The sequence below is a fragment of the Coccidioides posadasii genome, chromosome 2 (assembly GCF_018416015.2).
Source record: "Coccidioides posadasii str. Silveira chromosome 2, complete sequence".
NCBI classification, from domain to species: domain Eukaryota; kingdom Fungi; phylum Ascomycota; class Eurotiomycetes; order Onygenales; family Onygenaceae; genus Coccidioides; species Coccidioides posadasii.
In genome coordinates, this window is record NC_089408.1 from 1,929,868 (window position 1) to 1,950,752 (window position 20,885).

Sequence of the window (20,885 nt, forward strand, 5' to 3'; positions counted from 1 at the left end):
CACCTATTCTATTCTCACACACTTGTCTTGTCATTTAGTACACCAGAACCTCGAAGCAGTTTACGGGGCAGGGTTCGGAGTCCGTGGATTTCTCATCATGAAGACAAACGTCTGGGTTCCCTCGCCCCCAAATGGCACATAGTTAATGACACATTCCTCAACGGCCTCCCATCCGTATTTCTGATACACCGGATACCCCGCTGGGGTAGATTCAAGATAAATCCTCGCCCCCTTTGCATCCGCTTTTTCCATTCCCCACTTCAAAAATTGTTTCCCAATCCCTCTTCCTTGGTATTCCGGTAACACGCAAAGCATGTTAAGGACTGATCAGAAGTCAGCTGGTTCTATTTGGCAAAATCGACTTGATACGCAGGACTGGGTACATCGAATGGCGGGGAGGGGGAGGGAGTTGCTAATACTCATATCATCCTCTCGGGTGTGCACTTTCTGCTTCGCCTTAAGAAGCGATGCAAACATGTCATAGATCTCCTTATTCGTAGACTCAGGGGCGTATTCCAGCGCCTTTGCCGCTCTTGCGGCGGCCTGACAGGATATCTCAGCTCGAGGTGCGTCTCCATATCCGTACGCCGTGGGTATTGTCCAGCGGCAATATGCTACGGTCTGATCCGTACTGGGATCGACGGCTACGAGGGCGTGGACTTCTGGGTCTGGCAGTGACCCGCCTAGCAGAACTGACTTGAAGTTCTGCAGTACCTGCGGGTCGGCATTGGGAAAAGTGTTGGAAAGATATTTGGAAGTTGGGAATGCAACAATCTCAAGGTGTCCAAGGGAAGGGAGGTCGGATTCGGCGGCGTATCTGATCGAGAGAGGCGCTGGTGCTGCAGCCATTTTGTGATAATGGCATGGAATTTGAAGTGTCGATATCAAGGCTTACGAGACAATTCCCACAATCAAGGTATTTATTACAGAAGTATTCATTATGTACAGAGTACGGAGTAGTTATCTCCATATAATCACGTCACTTTCATGACGCTCAGCATCCGTTTATTTCCGCAGTTGGGAACTCATACTACGGAGTATATCCTACGTAGATTTAGAGTGATTGGGTAATTATACACTTTGAACAGGCCAGTGGCCTCAATCGTCTGTAATGAAGCAACAAACATTGATAAAGTCTTCGAAGATACTATACTTTTAAAAGCTACTCACTAGCGTATATTCGCAATGAAAGCGCCCGTGAGCATCCGCCGTCCGAAAAGTTTGTCCCATAGCCAAGGGACAAGCTGAAAGCTCTCGGGTTCTCGAGCCATCGCAGGGTCTAGATCTCCTTCTCAACAAAACGCAGCACCTAAACCCCACTAACAGCACGTATTGAGGGCGGTATGACACCTCTCGCCAACGGTCAAGGAAAAAAAAAAATTTCGTCTCCTCCCCTCTTTCCAAGAGTACAACCCTTCCTGAGTGGCTAAAATTCGGCGGTGTGGACAGGCCATGAGATAATCGAGAGACTGGAGGCGAGTGGCATTCGATCGGGAGACGATGAAACATGTTTTGAAAACGCACGGAGCACCCGCAGCCAATCGTCTGGTATGGAACCCACTACGAGCCCGCCAGATGACACGCAGCGACGTGGTGTTGCCGGGCGCGTCCGGTTGTCGGTGAGCGGTGTCGGTGCTGGCTGAGAGTCTGCCGCTACTTCGAGACGCGCTCGCTGCTCGTGGTCACGGTACGCCCCAGGCTGAATCGGGACTAGCGCTAAGTCAGGACTCCTGATGGAGCGCGCTAGACGAGATTAGGCTAGCGTGATGGATCGCACGCTTGGCTCCGGTAGAGCGAGAACCAGCGCGTCAGCCAATCAGAGGCCTCGACGCCGGCAAACTGGCCAGACGCGCCCTCAACCGCCGCCGTCGATCAGCGCGCTCGCCAGGGAACGTCATCTCATCCATTCACCTCTCGTCAAATTGCCCAGCGCCAACTGCAACTTGCGTGCTCCCCTCCCTCCCCTCCACAGCGACACTCTCAAAAATAGTACAGTATAGTTGCCTGCTGCTTCACGCCATCCCCTGGCGCTTGGAAAGGGACTGAGAATCTCCATCGCTCTCCAGGTTCAGTGTTTCTCTAGGCGCCTGGCAGAAGGATTCTTTGGGGCTTCCCGGGCAAGCGCCGGCCGGTGTTGCCATCGAGATTGACCTCGAAATACCCATCATGTACCCAAATATATCTTACCGAGGGGAGTCCCCGTTGGAGAACAAAAAAATATGAAACCCCGTAACTAGGTTTGTCCCACTCAGCGGAGCCAGATAGAACCTCTCCGAACGCTCCTCAACGTGATATCCAGGATTCCGCGCGCGCGTAGGAGCGCCATCCAGCAAATGCCCTCTATGAACGGAGACAGGATTAGCTCCAAGCTCATCGGCAGGAGGTGGGAGCCGTGTTTCCACTCCAAAAAAAAAAAAAAAAAGGTTTCTTCCTTCTTATCATACCTGGTTAACTTGTTTCATGTTGACCGTGTTCATGAACCTCTCTTTGGAATGCCGCCGTCGCTTTTCGCGATCAGGTCTGGCCGTCGAGGATTTAATATCCTCAATGCCCGTCCTGATCTCTGGTTTGTGCTTTCATTTCATTACTTTCCTCAGCTGTCAGGTTCCTCGTTTCCTTTTCTCTTTTTACTGGTCAATATTGCATCCCTTTTGAGAAGGGCTATCACGAATCTCCTTTGTCAGTTTCCTTGCTTGTCCGTTTGTTTCTTTCGTCTCTCATCAGCAATTGCAGGAAGCTGGCCTTCCTTACTTCATTCAATCTCTCTCTGATTTGTGTTCTCCACCTTCATCTCCTAGTCATCCCGCTTTGTCTTTTCTTGTCTGATATTTTCCACACCTGTGCTTGATATTTGCTTTGCCCTCTCGGCTCCCTTATAATTTTGCACAGATGGCTTCACGATTGTATTACTATGAGCCAACAACACCTCCAACTTTCTTAGGGGGTGAAAACTACCCTGAGACTGTGCACAGCCGTTCCACTTCAGGATCATCCTCGCTATACACCCTGGACTCCTCTCCTGACTCGGTGATCACAAATGTTACCACCCCAAACCGATCACCTAGTTACTACCGACATGGCCGTGCCCTCTTGCCGAAAATTCGCCCCCAGGATCTTGTGGATGAACCAGTCTCCCAGAGGGGTCCTCAGCGCCACCGGAAAGCTCTAGCTAGCACTCTCAACCCTCCTGGCTACGCTCCATATCCAGTCTCTAGACCTCCAGCGCAGCGAGTGGTAACCGACTCCGCAGGCCCCCTGGTTTCCCCAATCTCAACTGCCTCATTTCTTGGCTCCCATTTTGGGTCAACCCTGCCGTCTCCTGTCACTGTTCCCCCGGTAGAATCTCGCAAGCGTTCTAGTCATTCTCGAAACGTTTCCGTGTCTAGCATAGATGAAACAACACTGAATCGCTATGGATATCCAACTTATCGGCAGCTCCCCAAATACGTTTCGCAATGTAGCCCAACGTCCCCTGTTTCGTCGATGGCACCATCATACCTGAACTACCCTCCACCTAAACGTGAACCCTTGAGCTATCAGCCATATGATAACACATTGGGAACATATTCACTTTCAGGTGCCACAGGCAAGACCCTTGGTGCTCCAGTCAGCATCGAAAGTCAAGTTGACTATGCGCCTCCCTCCACAACACTTCTCGAGTATCTTACTGCTCCCACTCAGGCAGTCAACCTGGTTCAAAACGTCGCATACAACGCATCTCGCCTCAACCAGACTCATTTCTGGTGGGATGTTCGGAATTTGCGCCGATGGTCGTCTTTCTCCCTTGTTACATTGAACGAGATCCCAAATTTCACCAAGCTCCTCACGACGGAAATTCCTCAAGATCTCGCACCGCGAACCCATGTGTCGTCATCCCGATTGGCACCGGATTCGGAATTCGCTCTTGCAAATCTTGTCCGTGATATCTATGCTCCGCGGGTCAATGCTGCACTCCGTGTTTCCCAGGGTCGCGACTCCATGGCTCTTTATCCTGCCCCTGACGCTGTGGCTGATCATGAGAATGGACCACATTTTCTTGCCAATTATCCCTCTGATACCGAGGTCACAGCCTCAGGATCTCCTCGTGGTCGAGTTGTTGGCCTGGTCAAAAGTTTTGACCGCTGGAACACAGGGATGCGTAATGAACAACCCCATCGTCGCGTTGAGTATCTCAATGGCCTTTCGCATCTGCAACGCTGCATGCGTGAACACTCCTGTCGATACGGCTTCATCATGACAGAAATCGAACTCGTCTGTGTTCGGGCTGGCTGCGATGAAGGTGACGATGTTCCTTACTTTGGATATCTAGAACTTGCTCCTCCAATTGCCACCAAAACATCTTCGGCTTCTTACAACTCCCTTGGTGCAAGCTCTCTTGAGCGTACGTTTTCTTCGGATTCATACCAGTCATCTGACTATTCTGGGTCTTCTCGGTCTGTTTCTCCAGAAAACTACCCGTCTTCGGCCGGATTCTCCGGCCCTCTCACAGCTACATTGGCATTATATTACCTGCTTATGCTTTCCAAGAGAGTTCCCCTCCCAGGTCAAGCATCTTGGCACCTGAATGTTGGCGGAACAGGCGCCCTGACTCGTCAACGTATATTGCCAGAGGGAAAAGATAAATGGATTCCAGAACCCCAACAAAGGGAGCGCAGGGAGGCAAAGAGAATTCGAGGCTGGGTTATGCCGCAGGATGCCTGGCATCGTCGAGAGGGTGGAGGAGCGAGTCGAACGAAGGCTGCAAAGGCAAAGAAGTGGCACAAGTGAAGTAATCTCTCTTTTGTTTCTTCTCCTATGTTCTTTTTCCAATGCATGTTAAGGTGTCATCACATTGCTTTGCATTCTTGGCGTTTGGTGCTCAGTCCCATATACACTACCTAGTGTTTAATCATTGCCCTTTTCTCCTTTCCTAGTTCTTGCTTCATTTGGTGGGCTTTTCTCTTGTTGACCGTTGCATTGTTTGTCTACTCCGTATATGCTGTCAATTTCCTCAGTCTAATCGCAGCAAGTGGACCAGGCACATTGGCTCCTTTTTTTTTTTTTTTTTTTTTTTTTTTTTTTTGGCGAAGGTTGAAAAAGCATCGATTTAAAACATTTTACCGTACAAACGATGGGCATTTCGTCGGAACTTTGAGCTATTGGGTTCTTATCTTTTGCATTATTACGCATGGAAGAAGAAGGTCCTGCAAAGGCATTTTAGATAGTGTATCGCTTCAAGATTTCTTTTTCAAAATTCATCAAATTTTACTATTTAACTCTCTATTGCCTTATTTCTCCTTTTTCTTCGGAAATTCCGATTAAATGCACGGACCAATTCCGGAGTGTAGACGCTCTCAAAGCTCTATCAAACCGAAGGCCTAGGTTTTGTATCCCATCATCTTCGGAAAACCCATACTATCCACATGCAAGCATACACGCGCAAGCAAGGCAGCGATGTCTAGTCTTGGCCAATTGTAAAAGAGGTATTAGCTATTGCTTTGTTGAGAAGCTTTATTGTCATGATGCACTCCGTACAGTCCAAGTATGTAAATATGTGCAGCCACCACTCAACCTCTTGAGTTTAGCGACATCGATGTTTCGATCGACTAACTGGCGGGACATGGTGCAACCGTTGCATCAGAGCAATTATCGAGATGGAGAGACCATCCATGAGATCACCAGCCCATTATTTGGCAGCCTTGACGGTCGACAGTTGACACGGAACAAGATGGTTTAGGCTCCCGCTGAAGTAGTGACATGTACCAAAGCAGGAAGACAAGAGCCATTTATATAATAGAATGTGGCTCGTTCACCCCGCAGTGACGAGGCTCAATGGAAGGGGTCTAAATCTCATCAACCACGCCTCTCTTTTCCCCCCATCACCACTAACTCAACTCATGCTCCCTCACTGACAGCTTGAGCGACATCTCTTACAATCACTTAGGGTTGATTTAACAATGAAACCCATTGATCTCGAGCCCCATCTTACGAGCATCACCCGAGTACCGGGGCCACTCAGGTTTCTCGTCATTGGCGCAGGATCCCGCGGCAACAGCTATTCTCGAGCCGTAACCAACGCTACACAAGCAGTGATCCACGCCGTGGCGGAACCAGATCCTTATCGTCGCGCAACTTTCGGCAAGAAATACATCTGGGGCGACAAGACTCCCTCCACTGGCCAACAATTCCAAGACTGGAAAGATTGGTTTGAATGGGAGATCCAGCGGCGGAAGCAAGCGGAGGAGGATGCGGATCGTCAAGACGCTATTCCGGGTGTGGACGGAGTCTTCATCTGCACACTAGATGAAATGCATGTAGAGGTTGTGAAGGCCATTGCGCCGTTGAAATTACATATCATGTGTGAAAAGCCGCTGGCAACGTCACTGCAGGACTGTCTCGCTGCGTCTAAAGCACTGATGAGTGTCTCGCCTATCCCTGAGAAGATATTTGCAATCGGGCATGTGCTGAGGTATAGTCCACACAACAAGCTTCTCAGGGAGTTACTTCTTACGGATCGCGTGATTGGGGATATAGTGTCCCTTGAACACACCGAGCCCGTGGGATGGTCTCATTTCGCTCACAGCTATGTTCGAGGAAACTGGCGACGTGAGACCCCAGGCCAGGATGGTAGTCTTCTTACAAAATGCTGCCATGACATCGACCTCATACTCTGGCTATTGAGTTCTCCTCCTCCCGGCTCTCACGTTGACCATCCCTATCATCTCCCAAAATCTATCTCGTCAATGGGGTCACTTACCCAGTTTACTCGAAATCGAAAGCCCCTCGCTGCCGGCGATGCAACAAATTGTCTATCTTGCCCTATAGAAAAGGACTGCAACTATAGCGCAATCAAACTATACGACGAAATGCATCTGGCTCGAGGCCACACTGGATGGCCTGTTAAAATAGTCCAGCCAGACATCGAGGATCTGCTCAAAACATCAGGAATGGAAACTGCCAGAAGCCAACTCTATGTATCCCTATCAGAAGATTACGACTCCCAAACCACATCCGCTGCTGAAATTGCTTCTCGCTCCTGGTATGGTCGCTGCGTTTGGGAATCAGACAACAACGTCTGCGACGACCAATTCGTCACAATCTCGTGGGACGACGACGCAAAGGCATCCGGCAACACGCAAAACCGCGGCGCGAAACTCGCAACCCTGCACATGATTGCGCCGACGCAGAAACAATGCGAACGACGTGGTCGCGTGTACGGCACTCTTGGAGAACTCTCGTATGACAGCGAAACCATCACCGTCTCCGATTTTGGCACGAGCAAAACTCAGACCATCGAGGTTCCCAAGCCTCCACCCACAGAGCCCGAGTCCCACGGCGGTGGAGACTACGGCCTCACGAGGGCATTTGTACAGGCTGTTGATGCTGTGGAAAACCAGGGATGGGAGGCGAGCAAGGCTCAAGCAGAGATTTTGGGCGTTACGTTGGAGGAGGCGGTCCGGAGTCACGTGGTTGTTTTCGCAGCAGAGGAAGCGAGAAGAGAAGGGAAAGTAATCGATTGGAACGAGTGGTGGAAGGGCAAATCTGCTACCCTTTCCTCTTAATACGGGATTCCTAATGACGAGGATATGTTTGAGCATGATAAACATTTCGCTTCCCCTGAAAGAAACACAATCTTATATGTCGGAATTTTGTCGGCCCGAACCCTAAATTAAACGTCCTTGCGAGATCATTGTCCAGTAACTATACTCCGTCCATCCTCCGGACGTTAGCTGGATGTGAAAGTAAGTATCGGCAATGTGAGATCTTTTAACCTAGTCATCGAACTTTACTACTACGACTCCAAGTGCTAGCTGGAATTTGCTGATCATATACTTCGTAACCGCTGAAAACTAGCTCAAATTGATGCTTTCTGAACGACAAGTCGCGCGGCGCGACCATTCTGCACTTGTTCCAGCCTAGTGGACACCATCCATATTCCTTGCTTCATATCAAATACCAAATGTCTGGCAATCAAGTTTTGACTGTGGGCTCCTCCCTTCCCACATACTCCTTCAATTTTAGTAATTTGATCGCGAGGTCAATGTTCTCCTTCAAATAATCTTGAGCATCCTTGGAGAACTCCTTTTCGTCTGATTCATGACGCTCAACGTACAGGCGAATAGTGGCACCACTACTTCCGGTACCAGAGAGACGAACAACAATACGACTTCCGTCGTCGAATTTGATGAAGATACCTTGCTTTTTGCTGACGCTGCCATCAAGATCGGTGTAGGAGAAGTCATCTGCTCCAAGAACTTTGCGACCCGAGACAGTTGAGCCAACAAAATCATCTTTCTTCGTGGTAATGAGCTCTGTGAGGTGCTCTATGACTTTGTTTGCACCGGTACTATCGACGTTCTCATAATCGTATCGGGTGAAGAAAGTCCGTCCATATGTCTTCCAAAACTCGGTCTGGATCGCTGCAATACTTGCTGGCTTCTCTGGGTTGGCTTGTCCCACACCAGCTATAATGTTAAGCCACGCGACAACGGCCCAGACCCCATCCTTTTCTCGAATGTGGTTACTTCCTGTACCGAAACTCTCCTCGCCGCAAATCGACATTTTGTTGGTGTCCATCAAGGCGCAGAAGAATTTCCATCCGGTCGGAACCTCATAGCACTGGAGGCCTTGAGCTTTGGCAACCAAGTCAACCGCACCTGATGTGGGCATTGAGCGAGCGAGCCCGTGTACTCCATGCTTTTTGAAGTATGGGATAAGCTGAGCGTGATGTGCGATTATGGCCAAACTGTCTCCGGGAGACACGAAAGTCTTTGCCCCATATATCATATTGCGGTCACCATCCCCGTCACTGGCAGCACCAAACTGGATCTCCTCCTTGTCGACTTTCTCGACCAGGGAGCGGGCATAAGTTAAATTGGGATCTGGATGACCACCGCCGAAGTCGGGCTTGGGTTCGCAGTTTTGACAGCTAGATTCTGGCAGTCCCAGCTCCTTGATAAAAATGGCTTTGCCATATGGTCCAGTAACTCCATGAAGGGCATCAAACAGGACTTTGAAGTGGCCGTGGCTCCTCAAGAAAGAACGGATAAGGTCGAAATCAAATATCTCCTTCATCATTTCAACATAGTCGGCAGTTGAGTCGATGATCTCAACTTCTAACCCTTCATAATTCCCCGTTCCAATTTTTGTCAAATCGATCTTCGGCAGGCTGACAACGTTGTATGCAGCGAGAGATTTGGAAACCTCATAAATTTTGTTCGTCACAGATTCAGGGGCTGGAGCACCATTGGAAAGATTGTACTTGATTCCAAAGTCGGCGTTGGGGCCTAGAGATCAACAACATTAATTAACGCACGCTCTGCAAGGAGAATGGAAGGGCTGATGGGAAGAGGCTCCATACCACCAGGGTTGTGACTAGCTGTCAAAAGGATACCACCAGTTGCTTTCCTTTTGCGGATAACATGGCTGGCGGCCGGGGTGCTCAAGATGCCGTTCTGCCCAATCACCAGTTTCTTCACGCCATATGCGATCCCGATCTGCGCAATTAGCTGGATGACTTCGGTGTTATAGTAGCGTCCGTCACCACCGATTACGAGGAATGCTCCTTCAGCGCCCTCTGGAATTGACTTGAGGATACTCGTAATGAACGATTCGGTATAATGTGGCTGCTGGAAGACGGTGACCTTTTTGCGCAGACCAGACCTGTACTCAAGCTATTAGAATATCGATACGAGACATATTTTCTGGGGGACGCTTACGTTCCGGCTTTCTGGTCTGAGAATGGTGCAATTGAAACAGATTTAATGCTCATGGTGCGTTTTTTTGCAAGGAGGTTGGCTACAGCCGGAAATTGGAGCTTTTCAGCGGTGAATAGCTCTGCTAACTAGGGTGAAGAGTCCGCAGAACGAGTAAATCACTAAAAATTAAGGAGTAGTATTGAACGCTGCAAAAAATAATTTGAGGTTGGACTGGAGGGGTAAATGCCGCCAGAGTGTGTTGTCGTTTTATGCTCCCTAGTTACCTTGTCGACGGTGGAATCTTGCTGGCGGGGCAAACTGCGTCATAAGCTTTAAGTACACCCACCAGCAGCTCGACATCCTCGCCTTGATTGAAGCATCTCAACATATCTGCTTCTCCACTCAAAGCAATAGTGTGCTACATAGGAGCTTACTCCGGGGCATAACTATGTCGATTTCTGAACTGCAAGCGATTCCTTCGGACGCATAGCTTGTTAGTGAGGGGCAGCTTAGAGCTCTAGCTGTGGGGTCCACTGGGGCTTTCCAGAACCATTAATTGATCTTCAGACCAAAGCGAGGATATTCGTGATTGAACCATCCCTGCTATTTTACGCCCCGCCGACTCGCCTCAAGAGGCTTAGAAAGCGGTCCTCTTGAACGTCAAGATGGCTCTTACGCGATCCAATCAACCCCTCGTTTGGATCGACTGCGAGGTAGCTTCATTTGAACAACAAACCCCCTTTCCCCCCTCCCTTTGCAGGGTTTAATCCGCAAAAGCTGACTTGTCTTTGCGTCATAACCCACAGATGACGGGCCTCGACCCCGAAACGGACCATATCCTCCAAATTAGCTGCTTTCTCACCGACGCTGACCTCAACCTCCTCGAGCCCGAGGGCTTCCATGTCACGGTACACCAACCGCAGTATATTCTCTCGTCCATGAGCTCCTGGTGTGTATCAACGCACGGACACTCAGGCCTCACTGCTGCTGTCCTTGATTCAACTACCACTCCATCCGAAGCCGCCAGTGCGTTGCTCGCGTATATACAAAAGTACATCCCTGAAAGCCGCACGGCATTGCTCGCGGGAAATAGTGTCCACGCAGACCGGGCGTTTCTAGCGCGAAAGCCATATAAAACGGTAGTAGATTGGTTGCATTATAGGATTCTAGATGTGAGTAGCGTGAAAGAAGCAGCGAGGAGGTGGGCAAATGATGAGGTATTGCGCAATGCGCCTGAGAAAAAAGGAGCGCATTTAGCCAAAGATGATATCCTGGAGAGTATAGAGGAGATGAAATTTTACAGAGATCGGATTTTCCGCGGAACAGGTTAATAACATTATCTATACAATCCTTTTTATTGATTTTGAGGGCATAGAAAAACTTTTGAAAACACATCCTGTCCACGGCATTAGAGTTGACCCTATAGCCATAAATACCCGACTCGATGCCGGACTCGTATTATCTGAGAACCGCCTTAGGATCAACGGGTGCAATGATACCCAAGGCGCTCTCTTCATCACTAATATTCTTTAATGTTGCCAGCTGACGGTCAATATAAGCTTCAGAAGGCAGCTTGTCAATTGGCTTGTCACTTTGAGCCTCACTGCTGAAGGACTTGAGACCCAAACGCGGAAACCACTTTCTCGCCAAAGGTCGAAGCATCGGGGTTGATGCGCATATAACAGCCAAGTTAACTTCAACGGCGTTCCATAACCAAATGTTATAACCTTCCCCTATGAGTTGGGAGAGTTAGTCACAGCTCAACTGAGAAGGAAGCAAGTATGGCAATGAGAGGGCTTACATGTGGTATCATCTGTTAAATGAAAGATCACATGTGAATAGTAAGCGCGCACAATAGAGGCAACGCATGAACTATAAAAAGATCAATATTAGTTCTGCCATAAGAGAGTATGATGATATATAAGAGGATATTAGCGGGGGAGGAAGGATTTCTCTCATACATAAGTCCCAAATTCATAAGAATAGCAAGAATAACTCTCTCGCGCATAGGAAGACGCAGTTTACAGAGCGTCGGAATCGGCAAGACAAAGACAAGAATATCAGTAATAACATTGGTAATCGACCCGCTGATTACACGGGCGGAGTCCTTCACGCAGTGCTTGTCCGAACGATTGTGCCAGTAAAAATGCAGCGGCCTGTCCCGTAATATATTAGCGAAAACAATAAAATAAAAATTCCCATAGGTGTCTTACACGCAAACGAAGAATAGAGAGAGGGTGAGTGCTACAGCCCGTCAGAATCGTCGTTGACTTCTCCATTATCAACCTCCCAAAAGCAGACGAAGTGAAAATACCGAGGCCCCATAATACAATCATAGTAATCATAACCCAAGTAGCTCGTCTGAAAAATTTGGTCGCCACGGATATGCGGAGGTACGAGACTAGGATCGATAGCTTGACGAGAGTCATAATGATGATGGAGTTCAGCTGACTGAACCAACTCGACTGTTGTATTAGATTGTAAGCATATATATACCGACATGAACATCGTCAAAAGATGAATAAGGTTGCCTAGCCATACCATCCCGGCAGGTTCGGTCCATTCGGGTTTGTTATCCCACATATGATAGCCTAATCCGAAGTTCATGCATCAGCACGGAAACATTGCGATCAGTCGAAGGATCGGGAACTTACCCCATCCATGATATGTGCCTAGGATCGACGAGGCAGTCCCTCCCGCAATAAAAGGCTATGTTTATATCAGCATTATGTGCGCGAAAGCTATATCCTTGCTCCTTACCAAAGTAGCCAGCATAAGCCAATCATCCCATCCAGCAGGTTTCTTTATACGAAGACGGACAAACATCCGAAGGCCCACGATAACGAAAGAAATGGAGGTAAAGGTGAGGCTAACAATAATCAATTCGGGGCCTTTATGCTCAGGATCCACATAATTCGGCTCGGGCCACGAGTCGAACACCTGGGGAGGCGGTTTTCTCATCTTAACGATAGACAGGATGCCTGCACTTTTCCCCGAAAACGAAACGGTATCATTGAGCAGACATCACACATGCCGCGTATATGATAGCCCGCACGGAAAAGGAGTGCGCTGCTAATCTCTAGCAGCAGCGCACTATAACCGTGGTATATAGCCCGCAACTGGGAATTCGCCATTCCCAAGTGCGAAAACTCAGTTTTGACTCTTAAGCTTGAGCAAATGAGGTCGAAAATCATACAACTATATACTTTCGTCCCGGCATTCCAACGTTGCTGACCTTGCCGAAAGTCTATACTGCAGACAAGATCGCAAGTTTCGAGAATAGCCATCACCATGGTTGGGCCACAATGCTTCTGGATTCTTCACTGCGTCAAACTCTCCCAAGAGTCGAGCCGAGGGATACTGTAGTTCTTTTGCCTCCTGCATAGACGTTGGGTTTGGTTGATGACATTCTCTCTGGTGCTCCATACGGTGTAGCTTCCCCCCTATCGATCCGCTGAACGGATGAAATAAAAATCCACGAGCAGCAAAGATGTTCGATCCGGGTCCAGCTAATCTTGCTTCAGCCCGAGAATCCATTTAAAAATGTGTTTTTATCACATCTTATGATCGGGGGGAGGGGAGGCGGTTTGTTTGATGATGTCGTCGCCACTGGCTTTAGAATTCGCAGGCGGCTCTTCCAAAACTCAATTTATAACTATGAATATGGCAGCAAACTGTGGGGTAACATGATTAAAGCAATCTGTGGCCAGAACATTCTCGCGGAGAAGCCGCTGATGGAATGTGTAAAGGAATTCAGATATTTAACACGCTGCCAAAGTTCATCGCGTGCAAAGTATATTACTTAAGAATACTCCGTATCTAGGCAGCTAACTCCTGAAGACTACCATACTTCAGGGAAGATCTCCTATCCAGGTTCAAACCGAAGCCCCAAGTGTGACGAGCAAATGGGTATGCTCTGTATCTAGAAATAGATGAAAGCCATGAATAAAGGTAGAAAAAAAAAACTGAACGACTGGGAAACTTGAAGCCTGAAGGCCTGCATTTGCGCAAGAGATTCAAAGAAACGCCCGCATGAGAAGGGAAAACGGGAAAAATGAGCACGGGTTCTTGGCTTGCCCCAGTCATGACTCAACTGAATTGGAAATCTTTGTAAAAGTAAGCAAAGCAGACGGACTCCAAGATTAAATCTTCAACACAAAGTAAGCAGGATTCGCAATTTGAAGAATCCGATCTCGTCCCCATGATCAATTGAGAGTGGATAGCCAAGTATGATCATAACTGCTCCTCCTCAAGAGTGCCTGGCTTGCGATCAGCTTCCATGTTGACCTCCGTTGAAGCTCCCACGCCATTGTTCGTTTCCTGTGCACTGACTTCCATGCCTATGGCTTCTTGAATTCCTGTTGACATGCTCGAACCCAATCTTTGGCGGGGAAGATTGTCTGAGTTTGATAAGCTCGCTCGCTGCTTTTTGAGCGGGCTACCAACGAAGCCGTCATCCAAAGAATTCAAAATCGGGTCTTTCCCCGTCGGATTGTTCGGAGGAGAAGAGTCTTGCCCGGACGGTGCCGGTGGCGTGGATCTTGACGCTGGTGTCGCAGATTTCGAAGGTCGAGTAGCATCAGCGTTACTCGCAATATCCGAAAGGGGATCAGAAGAATGTTGCCGTTTCAGCTAACAACCAATGGTCAACTAGGTCATCAGGGAAGTGCCAGGAATCTGGGTACGTACCTTTATTTGGCGGACCCCTTCGGCGAGCTCTCCTTGGAATCTCGCGTCTTCTGGAGAGAGGAAGGAATTTCCTTCCTTTTCCTCCTCATCTTCTGCCTTTCCGACTATAGGGCTAAAATCGTCCTCATCGTCATCGCTGTCCATATCGCTTGCGGTTCCTTTAGCTTTCTTCCGAGACTTTGAGACGTTCGCCTCGCCGTCTCGGAAGTTCAAAAATCCTGCACCACCTCCAGGCCTGAGAGGTCCAATTTTGGAGAAATCTGGCTGGCCTGACTTTCGTCTGCCGGCCTTCTCTGTATCTTTATCCTGTTGTCTGGATGACTTCAAGATACCCATCTTCTGCAGTTGCCCTAAAAATATGCCGTTAGATATGGATCCTCACGATCCGCATGTTTTTTTTAAAAAAAAAAAAAAAAAAAAAAGAAAGAAAAAGGAGAGGGACCAGACTTACGTTCTCCTCTGTACATAAATGTAAAGACGGCGTATGGTCTGTCTGCTGGGTCGATCCCGGTGACAGTTTGTGTACTAATGGACTTTGGGTCTAAGGATTTTGGCTTTGCAAAACTAGTCGTGTGGTCGATATCAGCATTGTTTCCACCTCCGTTTGCCGCTTGGGAATCTTCGTCGTCTTCGTGCGCATCAAATTGCGGCGAGTATTCACCACGCCTGATCTCCCCTGACGCCAACACGCGAAACAAAGCCACCTTAATCTGTCCAGCCGTCTCGGGAATAGGATCATCGTCGGAATCATGGTCAGAAGAATATATCTCTGTACCATCCGAGAGATCCTCAACTGGAGATTGTGCATCATCCCCATACCTTAGCACATCATGGTCACGCCTCGGCTTCCTGTCATCCAAATCCATCCCCACAGCGGTTTCGCCATCACTCCCGCCTCCTAGACGAGCAGCCTCTCGAAGCTCCTTTTTTTTCCTTCGCTTCTCCATTTTTTGCCGCCGCCGTTCGATCTTCTCTGCAGCATCCGTTCCCTCCAGATCCAGCCCATTCAGCCATCTTTCCAATCCAACTTCACGGAAAAGAAATTCTCGCTCCGCAAGGCCGCCACCCTCTGACTCTGGTATGCCAACCCATCTCGAATTGACCCAAGTCTCCTCGCCCCTTCGCAACAATGTAGCTACTTCTTCCTTCTGTCTTCCATCGAAATATATATAGGCTGCGATTGTCTCGTTCGGAGAAGCTGTCAGAGGTTGGTAGGGATTGATCGAAGCCGCTGTGGCTAGTTGGCCTGGAATTCCGCCGACCGTCTTGGGCTTCGGGTGTGGGTTCTCGGGCGTAGGTTTCGGAGTGGAGTACGGGACTTTCATGCCGGGAGTAAGAAGGGTGATAGATATCGCGAACGTGGATTGTTCAGGCTTGCCGCTCGATAGATCGGAGATCTTTGGCGGCGGAACAGGTATGTAGGATGCAATGCGAGAGGCTCTCGATTGGCGTTGGACCGAGTATTCGGGGAGGGGTCCATCAGGGGTATGGATACTGACTGCAAGGCCTTTGAAGCAAGGCATGGTTAAAGTGGAGGAGGTGTTAATTCTAAGACCTGTAAATGAAGAGCAGAGAAAGGGAGCGACAAATTAAAATGGAGTCCTTTTTTTGTTTGTTTTTTTTTGCCAATAGCACCGCGAACTCAGGGTTGCCACTGCGTCGGCACTGAAATAGCTCCCACTCCGCCGCGACAACACAGTTGTCCACTAAGCAGCAATCTAAAGAGACGAGGAGATAAATCTGTTATGAGGAGTGAATAAAGTGGGGTTGAGGGTGAAGACCATCAGAGGAAGCTTCTGGGAAGCTTAGAGTGACAAGGGCGATGATCTTCCATAGACACAAGTGTTACCCGGGGGACAGAAGATTGCAACCATAAGAGAAGGATAATACGTGGGGGACAGACAATTACAATAGCCTAATAGACTGGCTGGTCATGATATGCTGGTTGGATTGCTCCTCAACATCCAAACACCGCACAAAGTGCCATCCGTTGAACACTTCGGTTCTGACTTCATGATGTGGAGAGGCCTGACTTAAACCCATGTGGAAAGGCTGGATCTGTTCACGTGACAACATAACCGCGCCTGGTCAGACAGCAACTTCGCTAGCTTGCGATCGCGCCCGCAGTCCACATCAGAGCTGTTGCTCGAGGAGTTTGGCTTACCAAGTTCATTGCGGGTGATATTCTCTCATGGATTTAATAGACATATGGGTGCTGATGCCTATATCCCATGGGCATTCATCTCTTGAGCCTAACGAGAGGCTGGGTTGCAAGTTCAATTCCATAAAAATTACTTCTTCGAGAGAGATGATCATTAATATATGCAGCGAAACTCTACTCAGTCAACTTGAAAAGTACTGAAATCAGAAACATTGTAAACAAGCGGAAAGAATGACTGCCGCACATAAGCCAGGTGCACACCGGGTCCTATTATCGTCGATACAACGGGCACCCAGAGGGGGAGATAAAAGAGGGGCAAGTAGGTATGTCTCTATGCGCCGCCACTGTGTCGGTCGTCCATGGTTATTAATTCCTATCAAGTTCACGAGTTATTCCAGGAGCTAGAGCCCTTCGCGCACTACGCTTCTTCTTTCCTCGCGACATGTTCTAGCTTGTACAAGGGCTCGAGATGGGCCTCCTTACGGAAGATGTAGCGTTTGAACCACCATGGAAGGACCTCGGTGACCTGATAACGAACGTGTCTCCAGGTTGGAACGGCAAAAATGTAATCCAACTCCTCCAAAGTACGTTGCTTGGTCTCGGGCACCCACATGTAAATCATGATCAGGGCAGTAACATTCAGACCACTAGAAAGGTTAGGGAAAAGCCTTGGTTTGACGGAACGCGAGCAGACTTACGCATAGAACCCGAATGCACCAGTCGGGGTCATTGCCCTCAGCATACGTGGGAACGTCATTGAGAGTACAGCCGCCCAGAACAAGCATGTTGCAACAGCCCAGGCCATTCCAACCTCTGTGATGGGATATTAGCTTCCAGCGCATATTCACCAGTACGGATGTGATTTTCCCAAACTTACCACGATGCGTAAGCGGGAACACTTCGGCAGAGTAGGTAAATGGGACTGGTCCTTCTCCCGGCGAATAAAAGGCAGCAAACAGGAACACAAAGAAGGCTATAACGCCAAGGTGAGCTCTGTTTTCTTCTGGGATCCAGAAAGAGAACCCTGCAGCAAGCAATGTCCATGCCATTTGGGGGAATGTGAATAACAGCAATGTACGTCGCCCATATGTGTCAATTGTCCAGATTGCGGGAAATGCAAAAAGGAAATTTACAAGGCCAAAACCCCAAGACGCTAAAAGAGCACCTGTTGCGTCCGCTCCTGCTTCCCTAAACACTGTGGATGAGTAGAATGCTATGATATTGATACCACACATTTGTTGGGCGATCATAACAGTGAATGAGGCGAGAGTGGCGCGGCGAACCCGAGGGATTGTGAACAGCTGGATGAAACGGGTGACGTAGTTGCTCTCTCCCGCCATTTCCTCCTCGAGTTTAATCTGGCAGTAGATATAATACAGGTCGCGAGCTGCCTGAATCGGATGGTTCCGAAGTCGGGTTAGAGATCGGTATGCCTGCGCCATTTTGCCCTTCTTGATGTACCAGCGCGGCGATTCCGGACAGAAGTACACACCCAGTAGAAGTGGCACTGCGGGAATAAAAGCTGAACCAAGCTGCAACCTCCACGAGATATCTCCGGTATCTTTTACGGCAAGATTCGCGGAAAACCCGAGGAAAATGCCAAAAGCGGTCCAGCTATTTGCGTTGTCAGAGCTCCCATCGATACCAGCCGGTTAATCTGTGGACTTACAGCTGCCAACTCATCACTAAGCCTCCTCGAACACTGGCTGGTGTGTTTTCTGCACAAAAAATCGGGACAGTCGAAGCCTTCGCTCCCATACCAATGCCCAGCAGTAAACGGGTGATCAGGAGCTGCTCCCAGTTCTGAGAGACGGCAGATCCAATGGGTGGAAGCACGCAAAATACGGCCGAAATGAAGATTGCTCCACGTCTCCCGAAAAAGTCATTGAAAGGGTCTGAAAGCCAGCAGCCTCTGAAAAATCATTAGCAGCGATGGTATACTCTCTTGAGAAAGGGGGTTCTCACAGAAATGCAGAACCGATATAGGGGCCACTACGGCTATATATCAGCATGGTGCATGCAAGAGGAGTCAGGTCTACGGGAACGTTACGCGTTAACCAGTCCGACGAGCCATTGATGTATGTGCGCGTTGGGAGTTCCCTCCCTATCGCTAATATTAAAAGCCTCTGGGAACGATAAATTTGCTCCGTTTGATCCGGTTTGATCCCATCCCCTAGTTACTGTCAGATATGCGATAGACTCAGCGAGTTGGTTGGTGATAGCTTACTGCACGGCAGCGCCAATTGAGCAAAGAATAATCGTGTAGTACAGCGGTCGCGGCTGGCGCCACTTGTGAACGACTTCATCTCGGATGACCTCGATTTCTTCCTCCGTAATACCTTCGACAGTCTCAAAATTTGCTGGGTCCTTGGCTATTAATGCACCTTTCTGCAAGTTAGGCAGGATGTCATCAAGTCCGTTCTTATTGGCAAATTCCTCGACATCTCGAAGTAATCGGTGTTTTGGGATATGCGCAAGAGGGTTTTTGATTCTAAGAGACGTCTATTTGTTAACGAGCGCAATGAGGTGCCAAGTGGGCTCCTTTTTTGCATCGAGAGAACGGCCCTACCTTCCCGAAACGTTGCTGTTCAAGTCGATCTTTTCATCTCCTTCTAACCCAGCATCGTCGAGATCACGATCGGAATCACTAAAGCCGTATAATCAGCAACTTATTGGAAAATTTCCTATCGACACAAATAGCATAAGATACAAAGGATTCTAACCTTCTGTCGAGCTGGCTGGTATCCTTGTTTTCAGCCACTTTTATGTCGGTTTCGGTGTGCTTGAGTTCGTCCGCCATTTCGATGAGGATTTGACCTCCCAAGGGCCCTTGAGAACTGAGTTCAACTTGGCTGAGACTCTCTTTCTCTCAAGTCCAGGAGTGATTTCAATAAAATCGTCGTCCGGCCGACGACCTTTTAGCGGGAAATGCCGATATGGGGGAGGAAAAAAAGGAAAAGGAACCAAGGCAGATCCCCGTGGGCGAAGGGAAGATCTCGCGTTCTTATACGGCGATGCAAGTTGCCGGGGCCCCTGGCTGCCTGTGCGGGTGCCACTATCCACACAATACACAATATTTAGCCTTCCGCTCCCGATCTGTTGCTCTCTTTCTTTTACTTTCTTACGGCCCAGCCACCGAGTTGCTTCTTTCTAAGTTTCTTTTTGGTTAACTCGATACCCTTTCCCCATGTTTCCCAAAGCTTGATCCTGGGGAAGGAAACAAAGGCAGATAGATTGGAGTCATGGACCCGCTGTGGACCCGGAGAAATGCGTGGGTGACAGCGAGAGTTGCGCGCCGTGGCCAATGAGCAGCGTACCGTCCTGTTGTGAGTACTTCGGACAGAGTATGGACTTCCGCTTTGGGATTTTCTCCACAATTACAAGGAAGCGAAGGTGCCGAAAAGGAGTCCAACCATGCAATCTTGCTCATGCTTCGCGCAGGAGCACACGCCAGAAATCCAAGCCAGGATGTTACAGCCCTCCTCCCTCGCATCAAAGGCCGGGTTGTTGCTCTGGAACACGGGCCAAAATCTGGGCAGTTGGACCTCTCCCCGATAAACATTAATCACGGCTTTCCCCGTTTTGGTGTGCGAGGATGGCTTGACCCATGGATGTACACTCTGTGCCTAGTATGTATGTATACGGAGTACTGTATGCTGCTTTCCACTCTGCCGCTGAGCGACTTCCAGTCACAAGCTCCTGGCAACGTTTTCAATGACGTTACAATACTGGACACGAACATCTTGCGCCCACATTCGCAGAACAACCATAGCTCTGGAGAGAAAAGTACTCCGTATGGGAAGCAACGACATTTATACAGGACAAGGGTGGGATTACGGCGCATATGTTTGCTGCAGGGATGGTGTGGGTCTGCTCTCCCAATTTCAACCGGGTCCGTGGGCGAGTACACAAGGATAGCTGTAATTCCAACACATGCGGAGCTGTGCATCCATACGTACATCTCGCTCGGCAAATGGTGCGCTTCGAGAGATCTCTCTCTTGGACGTTTCAAGTCGACAACATGAGGTTTTTTTTCCGGCTCTCTCTCTCTCTCTCTCCCCATTTTACTTCGATGGGCGGGTTCTCCCACTCAGGCCAAGCCTCCCCCATAAAGTGGCTGAGCCTTGAACTGATCAAGAAGTCGCTCAAGCTTGCCAAGCGCGTGTGGAAGGCTTGATGGATGGCGATTTGCGGAGTCCGTGCATGTCGTAAAGCGACACAGCACGGAGGACCCCGTGCGTATGTATATCTGTATGTACGGAGTATATCCCATACGGATTCTCAAGAAAAATCGTCTTAAAATGAGACACCCCCAAATCCTATTAAGCGCTCTCATCATTAATTCCTCCCCGATCCTG

The 20,885-nt window shown here is 49.0% G+C and overlaps 8 protein-coding genes across 8 annotated transcripts; 3 read left to right on the plus strand and 5 right to left on the minus strand.

Moving 5' to 3' along the window:
• Nucleotides 1-27: 27 nt before the first annotated feature.
• Nucleotides 28-881, minus strand: D8B26_003154 (uncharacterized protein). Its single transcript, XM_003068565.2, has 2 exons — nt 420-881; nt 28-323 (listed from the first exon to the last, which is right to left on the minus strand). The coding sequence occupies exons 1-2, from the start codon at nt 847-849 to the stop codon at nt 61-63; spliced, it is 693 nt and encodes a 230-aa protein (XP_003068611.2). The 5' UTR covers nt 850-881; the 3' UTR covers nt 28-60.
• A 2,008-nt stretch (nt 882-2,889) lies between these two features.
• On the plus strand, nt 2,890-4,767 carry D8B26_003155 (uncharacterized protein; the record flags this gene model as incomplete). The annotated part of the gene is made up of 2 exons (XM_003068564.2): nt 2,890-4,381; nt 4,448-4,767. 2 exons carry the CDS (start codon nt 2,890-2,892, stop codon nt 4,765-4,767), a joined length of 1,812 nt encoding a protein of 603 aa, XP_003068610.2.
• Nucleotides 4,768-5,936: 1,169 nt separating this feature from the next.
• On the plus strand, nt 5,937-7,613 carry D8B26_003156 (uncharacterized protein; the record flags this gene model as incomplete). The annotated part of the gene is made up of 1 exon (XM_003068563.2): nt 5,937-7,613. One exon carries the CDS (start codon nt 5,937-5,939, stop codon nt 7,539-7,541), a length of 1,605 nt encoding a protein of 534 aa, XP_003068609.1. The 3' UTR covers nt 7,542-7,613.
• Nucleotides 6,107-10,064, minus strand: PGM2 (Phosphoglucomutase-2). Its single transcript, XM_003068562.2, has 3 exons — nt 9,699-10,064; nt 9,341-9,642; nt 6,107-9,266 (listed from the first exon to the last, which is right to left on the minus strand). Exons 1-3 carry the CDS (start codon nt 9,749-9,751, stop codon nt 7,951-7,953), a joined length of 1,671 nt encoding a protein of 556 aa, XP_003068608.1. The 5' UTR covers nt 9,752-10,064; the 3' UTR covers nt 6,107-7,950.
• A 194-nt stretch (nt 10,065-10,258) lies between these two features.
• On the plus strand, nt 10,259-11,106 carry D8B26_003158 (uncharacterized protein). The gene is made up of 2 exons (XM_003068561.2): nt 10,259-10,390; nt 10,484-11,106. The coding sequence occupies exons 1-2, from the start codon at nt 10,343-10,345 to the stop codon at nt 11,006-11,008; spliced, it is 573 nt and encodes a 190-aa protein (XP_003068607.1). The 5' UTR covers nt 10,259-10,342; the 3' UTR covers nt 11,009-11,106.
• Nucleotides 11,107-11,135: 29 nt separating this feature from the next.
• On the minus strand, nt 11,136-12,674 carry D8B26_003159 (uncharacterized protein; the record flags this gene model as incomplete). Its single annotated transcript, XM_003068560.2, has 8 exons — nt 12,438-12,674; nt 12,332-12,386; nt 12,219-12,268; nt 11,992-12,142; nt 11,891-11,921; nt 11,639-11,833; nt 11,479-11,549; nt 11,136-11,410 (listed from the first exon to the last, which is right to left on the minus strand). The coding sequence occupies exons 1-8, from the start codon at nt 12,636-12,638 to the stop codon at nt 11,136-11,138; spliced, it is 1,029 nt and encodes a 342-aa protein (XP_003068606.1). The 5' UTR covers nt 12,639-12,674.
• Nucleotides 12,675-13,603: 929 nt separating this feature from the next.
• On the minus strand, nt 13,604-16,362 carry D8B26_003160 (uncharacterized protein). Its single transcript, XM_003068559.2, has 3 exons — nt 14,818-16,362; nt 14,367-14,716; nt 13,604-14,309 (listed from the first exon to the last, which is right to left on the minus strand). The coding sequence occupies exons 1-3, from the start codon at nt 15,887-15,889 to the stop codon at nt 13,911-13,913; spliced, it is 1,821 nt and encodes a 606-aa protein (XP_003068605.1). The 5' UTR covers nt 15,890-16,362; the 3' UTR covers nt 13,604-13,910.
• A 364-nt stretch (nt 16,363-16,726) lies between these two features.
• D8B26_003161 (uncharacterized protein) lies at nt 16,727-19,659 on the minus strand. Its single transcript, XM_066124056.1, has 9 exons — nt 19,251-19,659; nt 19,097-19,174; nt 18,755-19,018; nt 18,578-18,700; nt 18,493-18,519; nt 18,197-18,439; nt 17,405-18,141; nt 17,226-17,340; nt 16,727-17,174 (listed from the first exon to the last, which is right to left on the minus strand). The coding sequence occupies exons 1-9, from the start codon at nt 19,325-19,327 to the stop codon at nt 16,946-16,948; spliced, it is 1,893 nt and encodes a 630-aa protein (XP_065980131.1). The 5' UTR covers nt 19,328-19,659; the 3' UTR covers nt 16,727-16,945.
• Between the last annotated feature and the right edge of the window lie 1,226 nt (nt 19,660-20,885).